This window comes from Pongo pygmaeus, chromosome 14, assembly GCF_028885625.2.
Source record: "Pongo pygmaeus isolate AG05252 chromosome 14, NHGRI_mPonPyg2-v2.0_pri, whole genome shotgun sequence".
NCBI lineage: Eukaryota > Metazoa > Chordata > Mammalia > Primates > Hominidae > Pongo > Pongo pygmaeus.
This window is the reverse complement of record NC_072387.2, coordinates 31,937,085-31,959,913: the sequence shown is the minus strand read 5'-3', so window position 1 is coordinate 31,959,913 and position 22,829 is coordinate 31,937,085. Positions and strand designations below refer to the sequence as shown.

Sequence of the window (22,829 nt, the reverse complement as noted above, 5' to 3'; positions counted from 1 at the left end):
CTAGCCCATGTCTAATTTGGCAGGACACAGCGTGCAGAGCGCCTTGAGCAGGCAGCCCACTGCTGACTCCTTTCTAGGGGCCTTTCCCTGAGAGGCAAAGCTTTCTCCCAGGGAGTCCCCACTTTCAGCCCTGTCAGCATGCCCAGTGCCTGCACTCTGCAGGGCCCAGTTCTATCCCACTACGTAAGTTGGTTTTCAGCGGCTATGGGAAAGTCACACACGATTGTGCCAAGGTGAACAAATGTTGGCGACCTGGGGAAAAGCAGCAGCTGCACATCCTGAAGTGTTGGGTCTTCCAAGGAAGCCTCGTCTAACCAGATAAGCCATCACTCTCCTCCTCCAACAATTTCTGGCATATGAAATCGTCTTATCGTGTTACCCCCTTTTCCCTGTTGTAAATCCATGCTGGCGAGCCCAGGGCTCTCCCTAGTTCTATACAGTGCCTGGCATGGTGCCATGCAGCTAAGTGTATTGGAATACAGCGCTGTCCACCATTCAGTTATTTTAACAAGCACTATGGAGCTCTCATAAGTGGCTTAAAAACATTTACATTTACCCCAAAATCACTTTAAAATAATTCACTCCATCACAGCCTCAGCCAGAGCCTGCTCCAGCCCTCCCATAGACTTTTACAGCCTCCCTAGACTCCCCTAATGCCAACTCAACAGAGACCACAAGGACACTGTTTATAGAGCATTTTGGCTTCTCGCCCTGTGGCCCACAGCCATCGATGCAACAGCAATTTCATCAAGCGATAATCTAGTAAGTCCAATTTGCCACTAGAACACTAAAAAGCCCTTATTTAAGGTAAGTGATAATGGTGATGACAAGAATCCTGGGTGTCTGTCATCTCAGATTATCAAGTGACACCTTTACATTGATCTCATTTAACCGTCACAAGGACCCTGAGGCAGGGTTAACTTTATGACCCCATTTACAGACAAGGAAATGACTGAGAGAACAGACGACCAGCCCTGAGGCCCAGTGCCCGCCTGCGAGGTGAGCCAATGGCCTGTCCTGAGCCCTCCCTCCGGCCACCCCTGGTCACACACACCTCCCACCCTGCTGGGCGGGGGACAAGCGCTATGGACAAAACTGCCTACGGCTCAAGTCCATACAACCGGATCACCCAGGACTTGGCATGGAGGTGGGGAGGGGAACAGCACGTACTTCTCCACCATGGTGCCAATACTTCTACAAGCTTCTTCCGCAGCTTCTCTGAATGCTGGCTCAGGGTGAGCGATTTTCACAAAATCAGCCTAATAAAAGGGAAAGACGAAACCAAAAGGGAATTTGATGAGAAGCTTTCTTCCAGGATCTGGGGGCGAAAATGAAAACTGGGTTTTAAGAGGTGCCATTGGCTTGGCCTATGCATTTCCATTACTGACTTTTTCCTAAGCGAGTAAAGCAAAGCAGCTTCTTTCTGAACATTTAATTCTGTTATTCCTTGAAACCAAGTTTGTTTCAGTCCAAAAAAAGACTTTCGTTAACTTTATTTCAGAAAAGTTTTTCTCTTTCAAATATAAACACCAAGCAAATTCTTTTTTTTTTTTTTTTTTTTTTGAGATGGAGTCTTGCTCCGTCGCCCAGGCTGGAGTGCATTGGCGCAATCTCGGGTCACTGCAAGCTCCGCCTCTCGGGTTCACGCCATTCTCCTGCCTCAGCCTCCCATGTACCTGTGACTACAGCTGCCCGCCACCACGCCCTCTAATTCTTTATTTCAAAAGAGCAGACACTGGTTTCAAATATTCTACAACTTTCTGGCTAAAATTCTTTGCCATGGTTTTCACATGTTAACTTATCTCCAGAAAACAACTCTTAGAGGCTTAACTGACACACAGTATAGTTTCAAAACCCATTTAACTACATTCTAGTCTTTGATTTAACTACATTGTAGTCTTTGTGCAGAAAACAAAGGCACAGTCTCTTCATAGTCCTTTTAATAAAATATGAGTTCATAGTCTCCATGTAATACTGTATACAACTACTACTGCTGCTGCTACTTAAGTCATTAGAAATTAAAATGAGTGACAATTCTTTTTTAAAAAGATAAAATGATGTAAAACTAAATTTTTGTTTTCATGTCAATTATAACAAAAAGCAGAGAAACTACAAAACACTACATATTTTCTTTATTTGCCAAGAAAATGTGTGAGTATAACATGAAATAAAATCACCACAAGATAAAATTTCTTAATTTTACTATCAAATAGTTTTTAATGCCAAAACATTTAAATCCATAGTTTGGTATATTTGCTGTAACAATTGGTAACGATAAAATAACATTAGTACCAAAGTACCTGAAAAATGAGTTACATAAATTTACAACATTTTTTTTTACAAATTACTATCTACAGGTTGTGAATTTATAATCAATATTAAAATTCAAAACACTAGCATACATATTAAAAACTGATTTGTAATAGTGATGAGGAAAACAGTTCTGTTACATAAAAACTGTATTAAAAAAAGAAAACAAAATAAAATGACTATTTGGTGAAAAACAGTTTATAAAACAATTGGCTTATAACAGTACTAATCTTACTGACAGGTAATATCTTAAAAATTCAAAACAGAGAAAGGTTCTTTTATACCCAGAGAACTACATATATAAATCACATCTTTTTTTTTTTAAGTTTTCAAAATGAGATATTATTATACATGATAAATACTAAAAATGTCAAAATAAGATACAGGGCGGAGAAGTTAAAATCTTTTAGTGCAGACCAAAAGCAAAAATGTAGAAAAAAGTCCTAGAATACTGATTAAGATGAAGACTGAGACAACAAATACACAGTGAATTCTGGGATTTGTGACAGCCATGCCAAGTCACCCGTCAGTATCAATGGACAATGATTTGATACTCCCACAGATACCCGAATCCACAGATGCTCAAGTCTCTGATATAAAATGGTGTAGTACTTGCATATAACCGACACACAGCACACCCCATACATCAAATGATCTCTAGATTACTTGTAATACCTAATGAATGTAACCAATATGTAAATAGCTGTTACACCGTATTGTTTTATGGAACAGTGACAAGAAAAAAAAGTCTGTACATGTTCAGTATGAATGCAAATTTTTTTTCCAAATATTTTTGATCCAAGGTTGGTTGACTCCACAGATCCCCCAATCTGGAGGGCTGACGATACAGTGAAATTCACTAACACAGATTTTCCTTTTCTGATTTCTGTGACACAATTAGGTGAACAGGGTATGAAACCTCCTTTAGGCAGTGCGTTTCCACAGCTTCCCATCATTCAAAGACACATTTCCTATGCACATACTGGAGGCACAGAACAAAAACCCAGTACAACAGAACTACCCAGAACCTGCAACTTCACTCCAGGGAAAAACCCTTTACAGTAAGATACTTTATCGGCTTCCTTAAGAGCGGGAAGCTTGTGGTGAAAATATAATCATCTGAAAGGTGTTAATGCTCAAGTCAGGTGTATGGGTGGAAGGAAATTTTCCAAAAAAGGAAAAAAAATAAAGATGGGGATGAGTTATGCTGGGTGAAAGAAGTCAGTCAAAAGGTATACAGGATTCCACTTATGTGACATTCTAGAAAAGGCAAAACTACAGGGACAGAGAACAGATTAGTGGTTGCCAGAGGTTAGTGGGGAGGGGTGGGTGTGACTATACAGGGAGATTTTTGGGGGTTGATGGAATAGCTTTGTATCCTGATTGTGGTGAGGGCTGCACAAACTTACACGAGTTAAAATTCATAGAACTGTACCATCCTCCAACAGAAGTCAACTTTACTGTATAATAATTTTAAAAACAAGTACATGTTTTTTTTAAAGATGGAGAGGCTAACAAACTTTACAACCTTTCCAGGTAAGGATTCATGAGACCTGAGCAGCCAGCCAGCCCTGAAATGGTTGGAACAGGAGAAAGAAGAAGAGCTCGACAGATACCCTGCCTGGGCTGGCAGCCCAGCTGCACCACATGCTGGCCAGCTGACAGCGGGCGCATCCCTTCATCACCCAGTGCCTTTCTTCCCTCTTGTGAAAATGGAGATATGCTGAGAAGGTTACCTCAGCTCATCCAGGGAAACCTTCTTCAGCTAATTAGGCTGTAGAAAGGACCTACAGCCTAGTTAAATTTCCAAAAACAAGTTAATGCCAGAATATAAACTCCATGAAGTAAGAGATTGTGTCTGTTTCATTCCTGCATGTATCCCTCACGCCTAGACAGTGTCTGGCACACAGTAGGTGCTCAACATTGACTGAATGTGAGGGAAAAACCTATGTAGTTCTATACCATACAAACAGGATCATAAATGATCACTATTTAAATTGTGTGCTGCTTTCCTTAACAACGGTAACCAAGAGTCAGCTCCTTCAGGCTGATAGAAAATCCTGCTTCTTGCAAATGAGTATATCGAAGAGATATCTGCACTTCCATGTTTGTTGCAGCTCTGTTCACAACATCCAAGATGAGGAAGCAACCCACGTGTCCATGAACAGATGAATGGACAAAGAAAATGTGGTACTTACACACAATGGAATGCTATTCAGCCATAAAAAAGAATGAGATTATGTCATTTGCAACAACATGGATGGTCATTATGTTAAGTGAAATAAGTCAGGCACAGAAAGACAACCATCACATGTTCTCACTCACTTGTGGGACCTAAAAATAGATACAATTGAATCATGGAAATAAAGAGAAGGATGGTTACCAGAGGCTGGGTAGGGTAGCAGGGTGGTATGGGGGAGGTGGGGATGGTTAATGGGTACAAAAAAACAGGAAGAATAAGACCTACTATTTCGTAGCACAACAGGGTGACTACAGTCAATAATAATTTAATTGTAGATTTTAAAATAACTAGAAGAGTATAATTGGATTGTTTGTAACACAAAGGATAAATGCTTGAGGGGATGGATACCCCATTTTCCCTGATGTAATTACTATGCATTGCATGCCTCTATCAAAACATCTCATGTACCTCATGAATATATACATGTACACACAAAAATTAAAAATAAAAAAAAAAAGAAAATTTTGCTATCTCAGCAATGGATTTCCTAGCTGGTGAAGAGATCTAGGTATATACTTCTATTTCAAATTTAAAATGTTAAAAAAAAAAAAGTCTTTACAATCATTTTAATGTCAAAACTTGGTTTTTAATTAAAAAAAAAAGGCATTCCTAAAAAGGTTTATTAAAACTGGTTTTCACACCTCTTATGAAAAAGAAGTGGCTCACACTTATAATCCCAGCACTTTGGGAGGCCGAGGCAGGAGGTTCACTTGGGGCTAGGAGTTCAAGACCAGCCTGGGCAACACAGGGAGACCCTGTCTCTATTAAAAAAAGAAAAAGGGGAATTTTGTTGTAAATGTACACATAAAGTGTTCTTAGAATTTTGGGAGAAGCTTTCATAAATGAAGAATCTCTGTCAAATGAATATATATGTAAATATATATTACCCAAATATAGCAAATATTTGCTATATTAGTATTCATTCATTATATATTACATGTATATTTTATTAAACATACATATTAAAGTACAAGTTCTAAATATCACCTTTTCCTATAATATTTTCCCATTCCTAATGACATATTTCATCATAAAAAATTATACCCAATGGATCTCAAATAGTTTCAGACATTTTTAACTTTATAATCTAATATTAATAGTACACAACAAAGGATAAATTTCACTTAAATTTTAACAGGTTGAAAGAGAGGCAGCTTCAAGTCTGAGGCAAAGCATCTTACCAAGTCGGCCACTCTGCACAAGGAATCCGAGAGCTCATCGAAGATCAGCACGGTCTGGGGCCCAGGTGGGGTGGAACACGCACGGCCCACAAGCAATTCTGCCTTTCTCAAGGCTTTTTCTTGTGCAGCATGAAATCCTTCCGGGGCACTCAGCTCAGGAACTCCAAAAAGACCCTTCGAACCAAAGAAGACGTCTCATTTATAACCAAAATTCAAAATTGTGCTTTTTTTATATTTACTAAAATTACTTTTATCATAAAGGAGATCTTGGCTTTCATTGGTGTATCATGTTATACCTGTGATCACGGATACCACTATCATACTCCCCATATCACTCCACATAAATTACACTAAAAATGTTTTCAGAACATTACTTTTCTTCAATTTTTAATTATTTTCTGGAAAAAAACAACAACAACAATGGTATGGGTTCAAAATCCAGCTGTCACTTCTACAGAACCTAAGAGTGGCCACAAGGATTAAATGAAATTATATATATATATAGATATATATAAAGCAGTGTTTGGCACAGAGCATTTACAGATGTTAGCCATAATTATTATTAGCTTATAACCCTGGTCATGTTATTTCTCCTCCTAGGCCTCATATTTTTTTCATCACGTACAATGGGAATGACAATACATACCTTATAGCATGGACACAGGTACTAAGTATATGTAAAGTACTAACAGCAGCATCTGACAGAGTGAGATCTCAGTACATAGTACCAATCATTCTACAACTATCAAATAGGGAGGATGACTTCACTATGAAGCAATAGATACTTTAGAAAAATTTAATGAACATATTAAAATCATAGGCTGAAACTGGGAGCAAATTTTATACATTCGAAAGACATTTCAATATCTTGATAAAAACAAAAATCACTGATCTAATGGGAATGACCATTCTCTTGTTACCTATTCAATCACGCTTGTTAGCACACTCAGGAAGGCAGGGAAAGAAAGCATTTAATATGCACCTACCGCATACCATGAAGTGTGCCTGCTACTTTATATATGTTCTCATTTAAATCACACAATCCTACACAACAGAGTATCATTCTTTTACAGATCAGGACACATGCTTTAAGAGGTTAGAAAAAACTTGTTTGAGGTCACAAATTAATATTGGGAAAGACAGAACTCGAACCCGCTCTGTACATCTGTAAAGCCCACACTTTTCCATACTTCTCTATGACAATTTATCTGTTTGAAAGTCTTCTCTCCTGAAAAGGTGAGCTTCCAGACCCAAGAGCCCTGCCCTTCATTTCTTTAACTAGCTATCCAACAGAATGTCTAACACAGGGGGGAACTCAACGAAAGAAACAAATGACCGGAGCAGATGCTAGGCTTTGTTAATTCACTTTGTAGGTGCTTAACACATAGATTTTCAGAAATACCAACAGGTAAACCTTCAGGCCTGACAAGCCCTACTGTTTCTACAATAAGGGATGGATGAAGTTAAGCTAGTAATCTCTCTTCAAAATATATTACAAGTTAAAAAAATAAAAGAAAGTCAGTGGGGGACAAAGCAGAATCAGGACCAAACACAAACGCCATCTTTATACTGATTTAATGTGATTCAAGCACAGACTACTTCCACTTCCCAGTACAAGCTGCCCATATTGCTCTCGGGAATTCTAGCTCTCGGATTACCAGTGACCATAATGCTAAAAAACTGAGTAAACCTTTCTTTCCAAGGCAAAAACCAACTCTAAAATTTGAAAATCAGTGCCCAATATCATGATACAAAAGAGAAAAATAAAGCTAAAATTAGTTATATCTCATCTACCCAAAATCAGGCTTCCCCTCACGTCTTTCTGCTCAGCGCCTACAAGTAGTTCTCACACCAACTATGTTCATATCAACACTACATACCCTTAAGGAAGGTGGTGTAGCAAATTTCACACAAAATAATTTTAAAATAGACAAAGCTGATAATGGAGATAAAACAAGAATCACACACTTTAGCTCAGTGCAACAATACCCTAGAGTTCTCTTTAAAAGGCAATACAGTATAACGAAATTTTAAAAGGCAAAAATAAAAGTAATTCTTAACCTAAAACGGACAAAATGTACAAACTCCAAGTAGAACAGGCATCAGGTAAGTCCTTTCCAACCTTGCCTTCCTCTCACCTTTCACTAGACAACGCAGTCTAGTGACTTCCTGGGGTAAGAAATCAAAGTGGCCAATTCCATGGCACTATGGGAAGTGAGACTCGTCTCAACAGAGTTTTGTGTTTTAAAACAAGGAAGCCCAAAGCTTTGAAATAAATTAATAGGTGATGGAATTTCAGGTATTAATGAAATTACCATTACTCGACTGCAGGCAGCCGTGTCCTTGCAAAAAGACCATGTGATACCGCCTGTGAACGCACAGGGATAGGCCTCTTAAGGCAGGACTGTAGCGCTGGAGCTAAAGGGCTTTAGCAGGGGTGCGCCTGAGTGTATGCAGAGAGCGGGTCCTGGCAGGCCGAATTCACCGTCACTGCCAGGACGAACTATTCAGATTCACGTGGAGCAAGGGGCTCCTGCAGAAGCAGTTCCTGGACCCGACACTTTGGGGAGGAGACCACTAAACCCGGCCCCTCAAAGCAGAAGTGACCTTGCCCTCATCGAGAGCGCACACAAGACGCCACTGTAAAAGGTGGGTTCGCTGCCCGCCTCCTCCCAGCCCCAAACAATCTCGCCCTGAGTGTCGCTGGCCGCGCGGAGCAGGGGTCGGCTTAGCTCGGGGACTGAGGGGAGCTCCTCCTGCGCCGCTCACCCGGCGCTCGCCGAACAGGTCCAAGCGGCTGCCCTGGGGCTTGACATTGAAGGCGGCGCCCACGGGAGACCAGCTGGTGCTGACCCTTCGGGCCCGGATCCCGGCTTCGAGGATTCCCCGGCCCGCCCGCCGGGGCGGCAGAGCTGCTGCTCTGGCTCCCAAGCCGCCCAGCCTTCCGACGCACAGCATTCTATCACCGGAGCAGTCCCTTCCTCCAACGCAGACCCCCGCCCTGGTGCTTTCGCTAGGAGCGCGGGCTCCGCGTTTCCAAGACAGCAACCCACGCCGCCCCACGTGACGGCCCCGCTTCCGGGTCTGGGCGCGGCCTCAGGACGTGGGCACGTTGTCGTCCAGAGAGCAAGAGCGTCGCTCCCCCTCGCCTTCTCGGCCGCCCTCCGGCCTTACCGCCCCCTGTGTCCAGAGTAAGGAAAGGCTAGAGTTGCGCTTCCCTCCCAAGTTGACTAGGGGTGGGCGCGGGCAAAATCATGACATATATTCGAATTCCAGTGGACATTCTTTGAGAGACGGCAGGTACTTAAGTAAACAAGAAATGCCCACCATAGGCCTGAAGGAGAAGTTTCCCTTTTAACCTACTCTCTTGGTAAATTTATCCTGCACTGTCTGTTTGGTGTCTCTGTCTGGTAACTTTTTACTCTTGCATAGCTCAGTTAAAAATTTTAGATGGGAAATAGTGAAAGAAGTCTAATGGGATTTTCCCTCCAGGGTTTCAGAATTGCCTGGGACCCGTGAACCCTTTTTTCCTTCCCCTTTCTCTCTTTTGGAATGGATTGTCTACCCTATGCCTGTCTGCCCCCGCCAACCCCCCAGTCTTTTAGAAATGGATTAACTTGTCTGGTTTCAAAGGATCTCCAGATGGAGAGACATTTTGCCACACGATGAATCACACAGTAAGTCTCCTCTGTAGCTTATTTAAATGATGTACGTGGTGAGAAGAGTTGATGTGGAAAGTGTTAAGACTTTTGGAAATGTTGAGATGGTACGAAAATGTATTTTGCACATGAGAAGGAAATCAATTTTGGGAACCAGAGGGCAGATTAGGTTGAACTGTGTCTCCCAAAATAGATGCTGAAGTCCTAACCCTCGGTACCTGTACATGTGACCTTATTTGAAAATATGGAGTTTGCAATTATGATTAAGATGGGTCATACTAGATTAGGGAAGCTGTTCGTGTAAGAAGAAGAAAATTTGGCTGATACAGGAGGAGGACAGCCACCTGAAGATGGAGGCGGGGACTGGAGTGATGCTGCCACCAGCTGCCAGAAGCTGGAAGCAGCAAGGCCGCATCCTCCTGTATCCCCTTTGGAGGGAGAATGGCCCTGCTGCTACAGTGATCTCAAACTTCCAGCCTACAGAACTGTGACAAAGTCCATTTCTGTTGTTTAAAGACTCCCAGTTTGTGTACTTTATTAGGGCAGTCCTAGAAAACAAATAGAGATTCATGTCTGGCAAATAATGATCAAACAATGATTTGTTGGATAGAATGGTGATTAAAACCTAGGTTAGAAAATGAGCAAAGTGGGAGGGAGAGCACCAGGACAAATAGCTAATGCATGCAGGGTTTAATACCTAGGTGATGGGTTTATAGATGCAGCAAACCACCGCAGCACATGTTTATGTAACAAACCTGCACGTTCTGCATATGTATCCCAGAACTTAAAAATACATTTTTTAAAAAAAAGACAAAATGAGCAGTGTCTACAGCTTTCTGGAGTGTGACAGCATCACCAGCTTAAAGCTGTTACTAGTACTAAATGGAATAAACGTTTCCCTTTACTTTCCCCTTAATGTCCTCAGAAACACAGATGAGGGATACATCTTCATGTGACTCCTTAGAGCACTAAAATGGATATCAAAACACTCTTCCCACAAGACACGCACAGACAAAGGATTCTTCAGATAATAGGAATGATAAGAAATGTGAAATAAATTAGAATAAACCATGCAACTATTTTAAATATTTACTCCTGGAAAGATAGTAAGTTACACAGAATCAGTTTTGGGAATAACTTTTCCGTTTTCACCTTTTTATGATTATTGTAATAATTGGAGGAATTAATAAAGTAAAACCATCTGAATAAGTTCATCCCAAGCTGATTCTGATGGATGGTGTGGCAGATTTATAAACTCTCCTCTGTCACGGGCTGCTGAACAGAAGGAACCCTGTGAAAGTTGTGTCATCGTCCTCATCAGCAAACAAGCCATTGAACCTCTCTCCTCCTGTCACCTGCAGCCACACCTCATCCCCGAGCTTCAGCTGCAGGACAATGCCGCCAGAGGCCTGGTCCTCAGAGCTCATGTAAGCGTCTTTGGTGTGCAGTATTTTTACTCCATTTTTGACCAAAGACACCTGAACATTCCTGGAGAAAACAGTGATGTGGTAGGTAGAGTAATAGACCCCAGCAATGTGGCACGTGAATTTCCCCGTTGCTATATCATAATGGTTGAATTCATTATACAGGATCTTATCAAATTTAATGGGCACATCTGAAGAAGGAAACTTGCTCAGCACCGTGAGCCCCACAGTGAAAGCACTTTTTGGCAAGACTAGAGTCTCACCGATTTTCCCTTTCTCTCCTCGATCTCCTTTCCAGCCTCTTATTCCCCGGACTCCTGGCTCACCCTGGAGCCCCATGGGTCCAGCTTCTCCCTTGGGACCAGGCTTTCCAATAGGGCCCATGGGGCCCGGTAAACCAGTTGGGCCCAAAGGCCCAATGTTGCCCCTTGGCCCCTCAGGACCAGTAGGACCCACGTCACCCTTATTCCCCTTCTGCCCCTGAGGCCCAGTCTCTCCTCGGAGGCCTTTCTCTCCCATGGGCCCTGCAAGCCCCTTGGGGCCATGTTTTCCTGGAGATCCTCTTGAGCCTGGATCACCTTTGATGCCTTTTGCTTCAACTTTTCCATCTGCTCCTAAATAGAGAAAGAGCAAATAAAGAGATAGTTTGTGAAAGATTCCCTTGTGAACAACTTTGGTTTTTCTATAATTGAGCTCACAAATGAAACAAAGTAGTGCACAGGTTCAGTATATGCCCAGAATTTAAAATTCAATTACTCCATCTGGGTGCAGTGGCTCACACCTGTAATCCTAGCACCTTGGGAGACCGCGGCAGGAGAACTGCCTAAGGCCAAGAGTTCAAGACCAACCCGGCCAACATAGCAATACCCTGACTCTAAAAATAAATAAATAAATAAATAAATAAATAAGAAAATAAAATTCAATTACTCCAGCCCAGCTCAGTGGCTCATGCCTGTAATCTTAGCACTTTGGGAGGCCAAGAGAGGCAGACTACTTGAGTCCAGGAATTCAAGATCAGGCTAGGCAACATGGCAAAACGTCATCTCTGCAAAAAGTACAAAAATTAGCCAGGTGCAGTGGCACACAACTGTAGTTCCAGATACTCAGGAAGCTGAGGTGGGAGGATCGCTTGAGCCCAGGAGGCTGAGGCTGCAGTGAGCCATGATCAAACCACTGCACTCCAGCCTGGGCAACAGAGTGAGACCCTGTCTCAAAAAAATAAATAAAAGTCAATTACTCCAATTACACACATGTGTGCACATGGACACACACACACACATCCCAACACACCTTTTGACTACTGTCTACTAAATTAGTGTCAGGGCTCATGTTAGAAATTACAACCCTACCATCTAAGTCTACCATGCTGGCTATTAAATAATGTCAATCCATGACAGAAAGCACTCTGCAGAGTAGAGACAGGCAGATTAACTGACACTCAACCCTCGTCGTGACATCCTCTAAAAACCTCCTCCCTGGAGTGAACATAAAATAAAGCCTGCATCGAGGCATTGCTCTCTCCCGCCCAACCCCAGCCCCAACCCATCTATCCCACCAGCAATTCATCATCTACAGAAACCTTGCTGCTTCCTTGCACCCCCACCCATACCAAAGAGCCGTGGTTGCAAGTGTGGATTCTGAGGCTAAATGCCGGGTTTCCATTCTGTCCCCACCACATATGCACACAGGACGTCAGATGAGCTAGTGAGCCTCGTGCCTCTGTTCCCTCACCTATGGAACTAGGGTGATAAAACTTCCTAATGTCTGGGGATGTTGCATTTGGTGAGTCAGTACATGAAAAGCACAAAGTGAAGATTACACAAGTTTGCCGCTACGACTACATCCCGACCCATCAGGGACCAGTTCTAGTGCCACCTCCTCCATGCAGTGCTGCCAGATGCACCAAGTCAAAAACTCAGTCTCACTCCTCAGTGCTCGTCCACTGCAAGGTTCAAGGTTCAGCAAACTACAGCCGCAGGCCAAATTCAGCCTCCCTCCCACAAGCAAAACAAACACGGTTGACTTTTTTTTTGTTTTTCTGGTTTTTGTTTGTGACAGGGTTACCCCCTCTGTTAGCCAGGCTGGAGTGCAGTGATGAGATCATGGCTCATGGCAGTCTCAACCTCCCAGGCTCAAGCGATCCTCCCATCTCAGCCTTCTGAATAGCTGGGACTACAGGCATGTGCCACCATGCCTGGCTAATTTTTTTATTTGTATAGACAAAGTCTCAATATGTTGCCCAGGGTGGTCTGGAACTCCTAGGTTCAAGCGATTCTCCTACCTGGGCCTCCCAAAGTGTTGGGATTACAGGTGGGGGCCATGGTGCTCAGCCATGGTTTGCATGTTTAAATGGTCACAAATAATATTCCACAATACATGGAAACCATGGGAAATTCCCATTTCAGTCTTCACACATATGGTGTTACTGGAACACAGCCATGCTTATTTATGGAGCATCTATAGCTTCTTTTCACTACAAGGGGAAATTAAGTAGTGGTGACAGATCTGTATGGCCTGCAGAGTCAAGAATATTTACTACCCAGCCCTCTGCAAAGCCTGCCAATCCCTGCAGAATCCTCCCATCTAGAGAGTAAGAACTGTGTTGCCTTTATTGGAAGATTATAATCAGCATGGAGGACTTGTCCATGGTAATATTGTTAAATAGTCGACAGCTCAGAATTAGAGCACCATAAATAGGAACTTCTAAACTCATTCTCCCTTCTCTCCACTCGTCCCATCCTTCCCCGGGCTGCCAGGACGTCCTGGTTCTCCTAGGTGGAAAAGAAGAAAACAGGCATGAGTTGAAATTCCGTTTCTGATTTTCTGGCCATTGGTCTCCATCAGCCATGTGTGTTGGAGAGTCTGGGGGTGACCCCTGACCTGAGGGGTGCTCTGTCCTCCACACGAGTGCAGGTGGAGAGAGGCAGGCATGAGCAGGCATCTGGGGTGCTGAGCTGTGTGGGATAAGTGATCTAAGAAATGAACTGAGTGACTTCCCAAGCGCCAATCTCTAGGATGTGCCTAGAGCGCACAGCAAGACAGGATGAGGAGGGAGTGTGTGCAATGGGGACTGACTGTCACAATTGATTGTGTTCCTCTCCCGTGACAAGGACTTGGGACGTGGTCTGAATGTTGGAGGTGCAAGGAGGTTTCCTCACTCTGTTTCTCTTCCATTACTCTTGAGGAGAGTGGAACGGAGGATTTACTAGCCTCCTATGAAAACACAGATGACTATGGTTATGTGACACTATCCCAAGATAGAAGAGAGAGTTCTGGAAGGATCCCTCTAGTGCCTTAGACTGGGGGAAATGCCACCAATCAAGCTGGCAGAGAACATCAGGTGAGTGGGGCTCTGCCGACTACACTCAAGTCCTTGTGCTCAGAACAGGCCCCCCTGAGCCCGAGGTCGGCGTGCTATCCGTCAGCAGGTTGAAGATGGCTCCAGCCACGGCAGTAGAGTGCTCACTGGGCCACAGCTCACCCCAGACTCTGGCTTCTCACAAAGCAGCAGACATCCCCGTACTTCAGACCCACTGAAGTGGCTGTGGGGCGACAGGAGCAGGCGGGGCCGGCTTGCAGGTCCTGAGACAGGACTGACACAGGCAGACTTGTTTCTGTCATGATGTCTGTTCTCCTGGGACACCAGCGCTCCTGAGTGGGGCCTTGGTCAGCGTGGGGCCTCTGAATGGAAGGGACTCATCCCTACATTTGCCCCTCCCTGCACTCCCCTCCCCTCCCCTCCACTGGCTGCTCCCCTGTGTCTTCCTCTCCTTCCCTCTTTTTGTTCCTCTGCTTGGCTCTCGTTTCTCCCATTCTCTAGGACAGTGGCCTCCGAGCTTTCATGATCATGCAACCACAACTCACAAAGCATGAACACAGACCCCAATCAGTAGACATTTATATGTTTCTACATTATGCACAGGTAGTATATGAAAAATATGTTTGGTATAAAACATATACAAAAATACACTTTAAGATGATAAGATAAAAATGAAGTAAATTTTTAGTGCGAGCAATGTGATTGAATATCCTTCTAAGAAAGAATACATATTACACATAATACCTATGAATTACATAGAAAAAACAGATATAACATTTGCTTCTAAGAAGTATGTAAAACTTGAAAGAATGGACATTGGTGAGCAAAGAGGAGAGAAATTCAACAGGAAGAGGTAGAGAAATTTGGTATTGAATATAGAAGTGTTTGTCTTAGTTCTCTGTATTTTTTATCACCTATTTATCTCCTTTTGTGTGTAATATTTTATAACAAAAATTTAAAAAATGAAAATCCTAAATATTCAGAAATAAAATGCACACAGACACACAGACACACACACACACACACACACACACACACACACACACACACACACACACCACTGTGGTCACAGTGTGAAGGCAGAAGACCTGATTGCATTAAGGGTAAGGTTTTGCTATTCATTTGGACTGGGCTGTTTGCTACTGGGGGACTGGAACAGTCTCAATGAGCTGGAGATGTGAGCCAGAAGAAGACACCTCACAGAGCAGATGGGCCAGTTGCTTCCTGGTGACCCTTGGCTTCATCCAGCCCATTCAAAAAACTATCAGGCCACCAAATGCCATAAACTGAGACATGTTAGAAACACAAACTTATCTGTAAAAAGGTCCATAGAAGTTTTGATATTTTCTTTCTAATGCCACTGAACTGTGCTCTTAACCCAGATGGATCATTCTGCATAAGTCTTAGATATGTGACCCTATGGTCAAGACCAGGGCTCAAGAATGGTACCCCATTCAGAAACCAAGTCTATTGGTTGTTGTTATGGAAACCACTCAGACTTCCCAGCTTTGGCAAATCTCCCTCCCAGAGGATGGATCCTGTCCCCAGATACCCAGACCCTGGGACAGGGTCCCAACCTAGGTCATAGATTTATAAGCAGCAGCAGTGTGTGTCGTCTGTCACTCCGCATCTCCTGCTTCATGGCATGATGCGGTATTAGCTCTCACCTGCACTGCAGCTGGGTGCTTGCTGCCAAATAATTCATGATCAGATCTCTCTATTGGCCTCGTGTTGCCAAAAATCCAACATACCTGTCACCTGAGGTGGGAGGATCCATGACATCGTATACTACTGAAAATGTTCTGCGGTGTCAGAGATGAGAGAACCCAGGAGGGCAGGGGTCATGGCGATCTCGCCCTGTGCTCTCCACCAGCACCTGGCACAGAGTCTGGCATGGATCAGACCCCGTGAGTGTTTCTGGGCAGATGGGTGGATGGATGACTGGGGTCAGGCCCCAGTGAGTGTTGCTGGGTGGATGGATGGATGGGGTGTGAGTGGGTAGGTGGAAAATCGCACAGATGATGAGTGAATGAGATGAAAGGAATGAAGAGAGAAATTGAAAGGCAGCCGAAGCCGCCAGATGAATACCTGCATCCCCTGTCACCCTTCGCTCCATCTTGTCCATCTCTTCCAGGCGGACCATTGTGACCGGGGTTCCCAGGGATGCCAGGGTGCCCTTGCCTGCACATGTCCTGTGAGCTTATGTTCCCTGTGCAGATTTCAATGGCAAGCAGAAGCCACCAGATCCTCATGGTTCAGATGACAGACTCTGAACTGAAAGAGGGAAACAGAAACCCAAAGGAGAAACCTTTGTTGCTGGGGCCCTGGACACAGCCTGTGTTCCATGCAGTGGGAAATGGATGAGCTGTCCCCTGCCCCAGACCCACACCTGGACAGACTTGGCAGAAGACTCAGGGCAGGGGAGCAAGCTGGTTATAACCAGGATGACATTGTCCTTGGAAAGTAACACTTGTGATTGGAACCACTCTTCAAGGTGCACGGGCAATTTAAAAAGTCAAGTTTAAGGTCAGGATACTCTTCCATTCATCATTTCACTTTGAAGAAATCACTTTTCTGAACCAGAGACCAATGCTTACTTATCTCACAGGACTGCTGTAAAGATCAAATTTTATCACAATATGCATAAAGGCACATTCCAAATAGTGAAGCAAACATAGCATTACCATCTGATCCAGCAATTCCACTGCTGTGCATCTACACAAAATAATTGAAAGCAAGGACTGGAACAGATGTCCATGTTCATAGTTGCATTATTTTCCATAGCAACCCCAGGGTCCATCAGTGAATAAACAGATACATGCAATGTGGTAGGTCCATACAATGGAAAATTCTTCAGCCTTAGAAAGAAAAGAAATTCTGACACGTGTTACATGAATAGACCTCGAGAACATTACGCTAAGTGAAACTAGCTAGTCACAAAAAGACAGACCTGGATAACTTTAGTTATAAAAGGTTCCTAGAGCCGTCAAACTCGTATAAAGAAAAAGTAGGATGGTGGTTGCCAGGGGTGAAGAGAGAAGGAAATGGCAGTTGTTTGATGGGTACAGAGTTTGGGAAGAGTTTAAGAGTTCTGAAGATGGGTGGTGGTGATGGTTGCACAACAAAGAGAATGTACTTAATGCCACTGAACTGTGCCCTTAAAATGATTAAGCTGGTAAGTTTTATGTTATATGTTATATATTTTTTACCACATTAAACAATTAAATTAAATTTTTTAAAAAGTAAAGCATTCCAAGCAGTCTTACTGTAATGAGAGGTGTTCTTTGAGTCAGGGTCTTGTTTTTCTAGGAGGCCACTGTGAAGAAGGGCCACACACACAGAAAACATCACCTAGTTCAGGAGAAGTGCATTTTCAAGTCCTTTCCTCTGTAGACACTGCCCCCACCCCAGGTTATCCATGCAGTTTCCCCCGCAGCAGGAGGTAAGACAATGCTTGGGCAGTGCTCCAAACAGAGGGAGCAGCAAACGCAAGGCCTGGAAGGAAGATGAAACGTGAATGGCCGGGCCTCCTGACTCAGCAACGCTCCCACTCAGGGCTGCGGAGCACCATGTTACTCTCCCACATGGCGCCTGTCATGGCAGGGGCTTGACACTTGTTTATATAATTGTAGGATAAAGAATCTGACTCCCCGCCTGACTGTATTTCCTCATTATTGCCTTCCCAGTACTCAATATTAAACTTGGAACAGCAGATTGAACCAATACTTGTTGAATGAAATTAATGTATCATCATGGGAGATGTCTTGGGATATATATATAATTTTTGGAGACAAGGTTTTGCTCCATCACCAAGGCTGAAGTACAGTCATGCAATCACAGCTCACTGTAGTCTCGACCTCCCAGCTCAAGTGATCCTCCTGCCTCAACCTCCCAAGCAGCTGGGACTACAGGCATGCACCACCACATCCGGCTAATTTTTTTTTTTTTTTTTTTGAGACGTAGTTTCACTCTTGTGGCCCAGGCTGGAGTGCAATGGCCGATCTCTGCTCACTGCAACCTCCGCCTCCCAGGTTCAAATAATTCAGCTTCCTGAGTAGCTGGGATTACAGGCACCGCCACCACGCACGGTTAATTTTTATATTTTTAGTAAAGACAGGGTTTCACCATGTTGGCCAGGCTGGTCTCAAACTCCCGACCTCAGGTGATCCGCCCATCTCGGCCTCCGAAAGTGCTGGGATTACAGGCATAAGCCACTGCCACCGGCCCTAATTTCTCTTCTCTTCTTTTCTTTTCTTCTTTTCTTCCTTCCTTCTTTCCATTTTCTTTCTTTCTTTTTTTTTTTTTTTTTTGAGACTGGGTCTCACTGTGTTGCCCAGGCTGGTCTTGAAATCCTGAGCTCCCACCTCAGTCTCCCAAAGTGCTAGTATTACACGCTAAAGCCCCTGCACCTGACTTTTAGGATTTAAAAAAACAGAACAAAACAAAACAAAAACGTGGGCCTAGTGCAACTGGTCAGAACCCAGATCCTCTCACAGTGCTGATAGCCATGGAAATCTGCACATCTTTCTGGAAAAGTTAAAGAGCAAAAGACATATATGTCTTTCACCCTGTATTCCTATCCCTAAAATTCTTCCTAATGTTCCAAAACTGTGTGCCAATTGTGTGCCATTACCTGCAGCATTATCTATAACAGGTGAAAAAGTGCATACTACATACTATGTAACAACAGGGGAAAGGTTTACTATGTGTAATAGTATGTAACTGCTACAATAATTATGAAGGTCATGTAGAAATATGTAAATGATATATGTTGTGCTGAATTTTAATACTAGACTAAAATGCCATGCACATTATAAATGTACTTACAACTGTATGAATATTGACAAAAACTCGAAGTGAATATATGCAAATAAAGATGGTTGCTTTAGAATGGGGGGCGGTTATAGGAGCTTTTCATTTATAAAAAATGCTTTTTTATAGTGCCTACACAAATATTTCTAGAGATTTTGAAAACCAGCAAGATTCTCTGTCATCCAAAGACTGTATTGCCATCTGGTGGAAATGTCACAGGGTGCAGTCTAATGTAAATGGAGTATTTTTGGAAAAGGAAATGCAGATGTTTCTCTTTGAAGTCACAAATCCACTCCATTCCAGGAAATTGAGTTGAGTTTTCTTGGAGCCAAATTCCATGAAGAATATACACGAGCCTCCTTTGTTAAACTCAGAAGTGGCCAGAAACAGTCAAATCGAAATTCCTTCAACCAAACTTTGTTGAGAGTTCTATAATTTTCATTTTAGCTTTTCAAAACGTGGAGTACAACTATTCCAGGAATAAAATGATCAGAAGATCGTAAAGGTGTCAGGTTAGGATAAACTCCAATTTGCTCTCCAGGGAAGAAGAAGCCAGCCTGAAAGCAAATGGTTACTCTTCTGTAATTCTTTCACTGGTTTTGCATACTTGATGTAGGTAGATTCTATGTAGCTTGTTTATACAGCATGTAGACAACCTTCAGCAAATGATTTTGATTAACTAATATGCGTTCTCCCAAATATGCAACAAAGTAAGTTGTGGCACTATTTCTTTTTTATTTATTTGTTTGTTTATAGAGATACAGTCTCATGATGTTGCCCAGGCCAGACTTGAACTCCTAGGCTTAAGTGGTCCTCCTGCCTCAGCCTTCTGAATAGCTGGGATTAGAGACATGGCCACCACCCAGCTCGGCACTATTTTTTGATAAGAAAATTTAGAAAGTTTATACCTCCTATTTAGCCTCTTCTTCAATGTAGAATATTGAGGATTTGCACAAGGAATATAGAAGAAATTATATTAATGTTATTTTGAAAAATAAAAAAATTACATTTGTGCCTCTCACAAAGCTATGGGTTGGACTCTCAGTTTCATTGTTCAACTACAGTTACATTCTCAACTTTTAATTTCTGGTCTGGTCTTTTTCCAGGAGTGCCTTCTGGAAAGAGCTAGGAGCCTCTTCTGTCTCCCATCTTTCCCTGCAATTACCTCCTCTCTCTCTCTCTTCTTACCTGAATTACAATCTTCCCCAGTCCCCACTTACTCTGTACACCACACCTAGTCTAGTGATCACTTAGTAGGCACCAACCTGGGTTAGAGCTTTATAAAGATAGTGACTGCATTTTTCCACTTCCTTATTTTCAGTGCCTTATTTTCAGTCAAGTATTTGTTGAATGAATCAAGGCAGGCATGCAAGAAATACTATCCTGGTTCCAACTGTGTGTGGACCATCCCTTGGGAAGGTGACTGGGTATCAGCTCTGATCCTTGTCAGTGCTTTCATGGAGTTGCTAGTAATCTCCAACACCCCTTCTTACCTTCATCCAGAGTAACAGAAATTTTAGCTGGGCTCCTAGCCGCCCACGATAGACTGCACTCCCTAGCCTCCCTTGCAGCCTGGGTACGACCATGAAACTGGATTACGGGCCATGGGGATGAGCAAAAGTGAGGTGTGTAATTGTGTACAATGACCGGCCTTAAAGGGTAAGGGGGTGCCCTTTCCCGCTTCCTGTGGGGGGGTGTGCATGGCGTGGTTAACCATATGGGACTCCTTGAAGGAGGGCAACAGAGTTTGGGGACAGAAAACCCCTGGCCTCAGATGACTCCACAGGCCAGACCTGTCCTGCCAGCACATCTTTGACATGAGCACATGAAACAGAAAATAGACTTCTACCTTGCATAAGCCACTGTTATTTGGGGTCTCTGCGACACATAGCTGAGCCCACTTTCTGACTAATAAAACGTGTGCACTGCTCAAGGTGTAGCCACTCATCAGAAGTGAGGAGGCTTGCAGACATCTGCAGTCAGCCAGAGTGACAGCTGCTGGGGACTCACTGGGCATACAACCCTCCCAGTAATATATGTAAAAAGCAAAAACAGTCACTGCCTTAGACAGATCAAGACAAGATCTCTATACATTCATATTGTTTGAATGTATAGAGACTAGAGGTCATCATTCTGCAGAATGCTGTGACCTCATGAGCCAGACATACTGGCTTGGTAGGGGCAAAGAGACACAGACTGCAAATAACTTTGAAGTTAATGTTTTTTAGTCTCCCTCAAATAGGTTCTTATTTAGTTCATTTATTTCTGGCTTATTCTCCTATGCTTTACCTATATCTGTCCTTTGCTAAAGAATCTCTTGATAAATGTTCACCCAGTGCCCTTCCTGATTAATTTTCTCCAAGAACATCATGTCCTTAATTCAACAGCCAAGGATATCACTCCTCAAGATTCTTAACTCTCCCAAACTAAGATTTAATATAAACCTGCTAGAAATCAGCTCAGTGATATCTCCTGGGCTTCCAAACCTCAGAGCCTCAGCTTCCTCCTGCATGCACTGGAAAGGACGAATGCCCTCCCGGATCTGACCATCTAAGAGTCCAATAGCTCTAGGGTGCCTTCATCGAATATACTGTCTTCCATGCACTCTCTATATTATACACTTTATACATTTCTTCTTCAACATACCTTTTTTTTTTTTTTGAGACGGAGTCTCGCTCTGTCGCCCAGGCTGGAGTGCAGTGGTGTGGTCTCCGCTCACTGCAAGCTCCGCCTCCTGGGTTCACGCCATTCTCTTGCCTCAGCCTCCCCAGTAGCTGGGACTACAGGCGCCCACCACCACGCCCGGCTAATTTTTTGTTTTTTAGTAGAGACGGGGTTTCACCGTGTTAGCCAGGATGGTCTCGATCTCCTGACCTCGTGACCCAAAAATTATCTTATTTTTATCTTCACTTTTGTGAATAGATATAGAATCTGTGCCTATTTATTTCATGGATTTCAGGTTAACCATTACAGAAAGGCCATGATATTGTTCTTCAAAATGCAAATGTTTTAGGTTAATTTACAAACTGTTTGAAAAGTTCGGCATTTCCTTTATTTAAAAAGATTTAAAACATATTGTAAGAGCATATTGATATTTAGATTATGTATTGTGTATACATTCAAAATAGAGAATTAAGAAGCTTACCTGAGGCTAGGAGTGGAGGTGGAGGTGGGAGCCTATAGTCCCAGCAACTCAAGAGGCTGAGGTGGGAGGATGACCTGAGCCCAGGGGGTTGAGGCTGCAGTGAGCCACAATTGTGCCACTTTATTCCAGCCTGAGTGACAGAGTGAGATCGTGTCTCAAAAAAAAAAAAAAAAAAAAATGAAAAGAATAAAGAAATAAAGAAAATTCTGTTAATCTTGCCATTAGATTTTTAAAAACAACTTTAGTGAGATATAAATCACATATACTGTTCACCCATTTAAAGTATACAACTAAGTGTATCTTAGTATACACACAGAGTTGTGTAAACTTCATCACAATCAATTCTAGTGCGTTTTCATCACCCTGAAAAGAAACCCTGCATTCTTACTTTTTGTCTCCATAGATTTGCCTGTTCTGGACATTTCATATAGAGTCATTCCTTGACGACTGGCTTCTTTCTCTTAGCATAATGTTTTCAGAGTTCATTTGTATTGTGGCACATATCAGTACTTCATTTTTTTTTATTCTTGAATAATATTCTACTGTATGGCTATACCAGTTATTCGTTCATCACTTGATGGATGTTTAGGTTGTTTTCACTTTTTGGCTATTATTTTCAATGCTGCTATGAACATTCATTTACAAGTTATTGTATGGACATATGTTTTTATCTCCCTACCGTTGGACTTTGTCCTCAGGGTTAATTGGGCTGATTTCACCGTCTCTCTTCCCTACTC

At 42.9% G+C, this 22,829-nt stretch overlaps 3 protein-coding genes and 1 long non-coding RNA gene across 4 annotated transcripts in view; 1 reads left to right on the top strand and 3 right to left on the bottom strand.

Annotated features, from left to right (window-relative positions):
- LOC134738007 (mitochondrial intermediate peptidase-like) overlaps positions 1 to 8,822 on the bottom strand; it is a 163,218-nt gene extending 154,396 nt beyond the window's left edge. Inside the window, 3 exon segments of the mRNA XM_063650642.1 lie at positions 1,171 to 1,259; positions 5,734 to 5,907; positions 8,503 to 8,822. Coding sequence (XP_063506712.1) covers positions 1,171 to 1,259; positions 5,734 to 5,907; positions 8,503 to 8,691 — 452 coding nt within the window. The 5' untranslated portion in view covers positions 8,692 to 8,822.
- Positions 1 to 22,829, bottom strand: part of LOC129011217 (phosphatidylinositol 3,4,5-trisphosphate 3-phosphatase TPTE2-like) — a 716,449-nt gene that overhangs the window by 335,833 nt on the left and 357,787 nt on the right. The window lies entirely within an intron of this gene.
- Positions 8,814 to 11,472, top strand: LOC129011683 (uncharacterized). The gene is made up of 4 exons (XR_008493400.2): positions 8,814 to 8,924; positions 9,367 to 9,410; positions 10,754 to 10,900; positions 10,982 to 11,472. It is a non-coding gene; the product is annotated as an uncharacterized LOC129011683 (long non-coding RNA).
- Positions 10,543 to 22,161, bottom strand: LOC134738009 (complement C1q and tumor necrosis factor-related protein 9A-like). Its single transcript, XM_063650651.1, is given in 5 exon segments — positions 10,543 to 11,430; position 12,260; positions 13,526 to 13,587; positions 16,213 to 16,409; positions 22,093 to 22,161. Coding segments are annotated over 4 exon segments (1,011 nt in total). The 5' UTR covers positions 16,388 to 16,409; positions 22,093 to 22,161; the 3' UTR covers positions 10,543 to 10,657.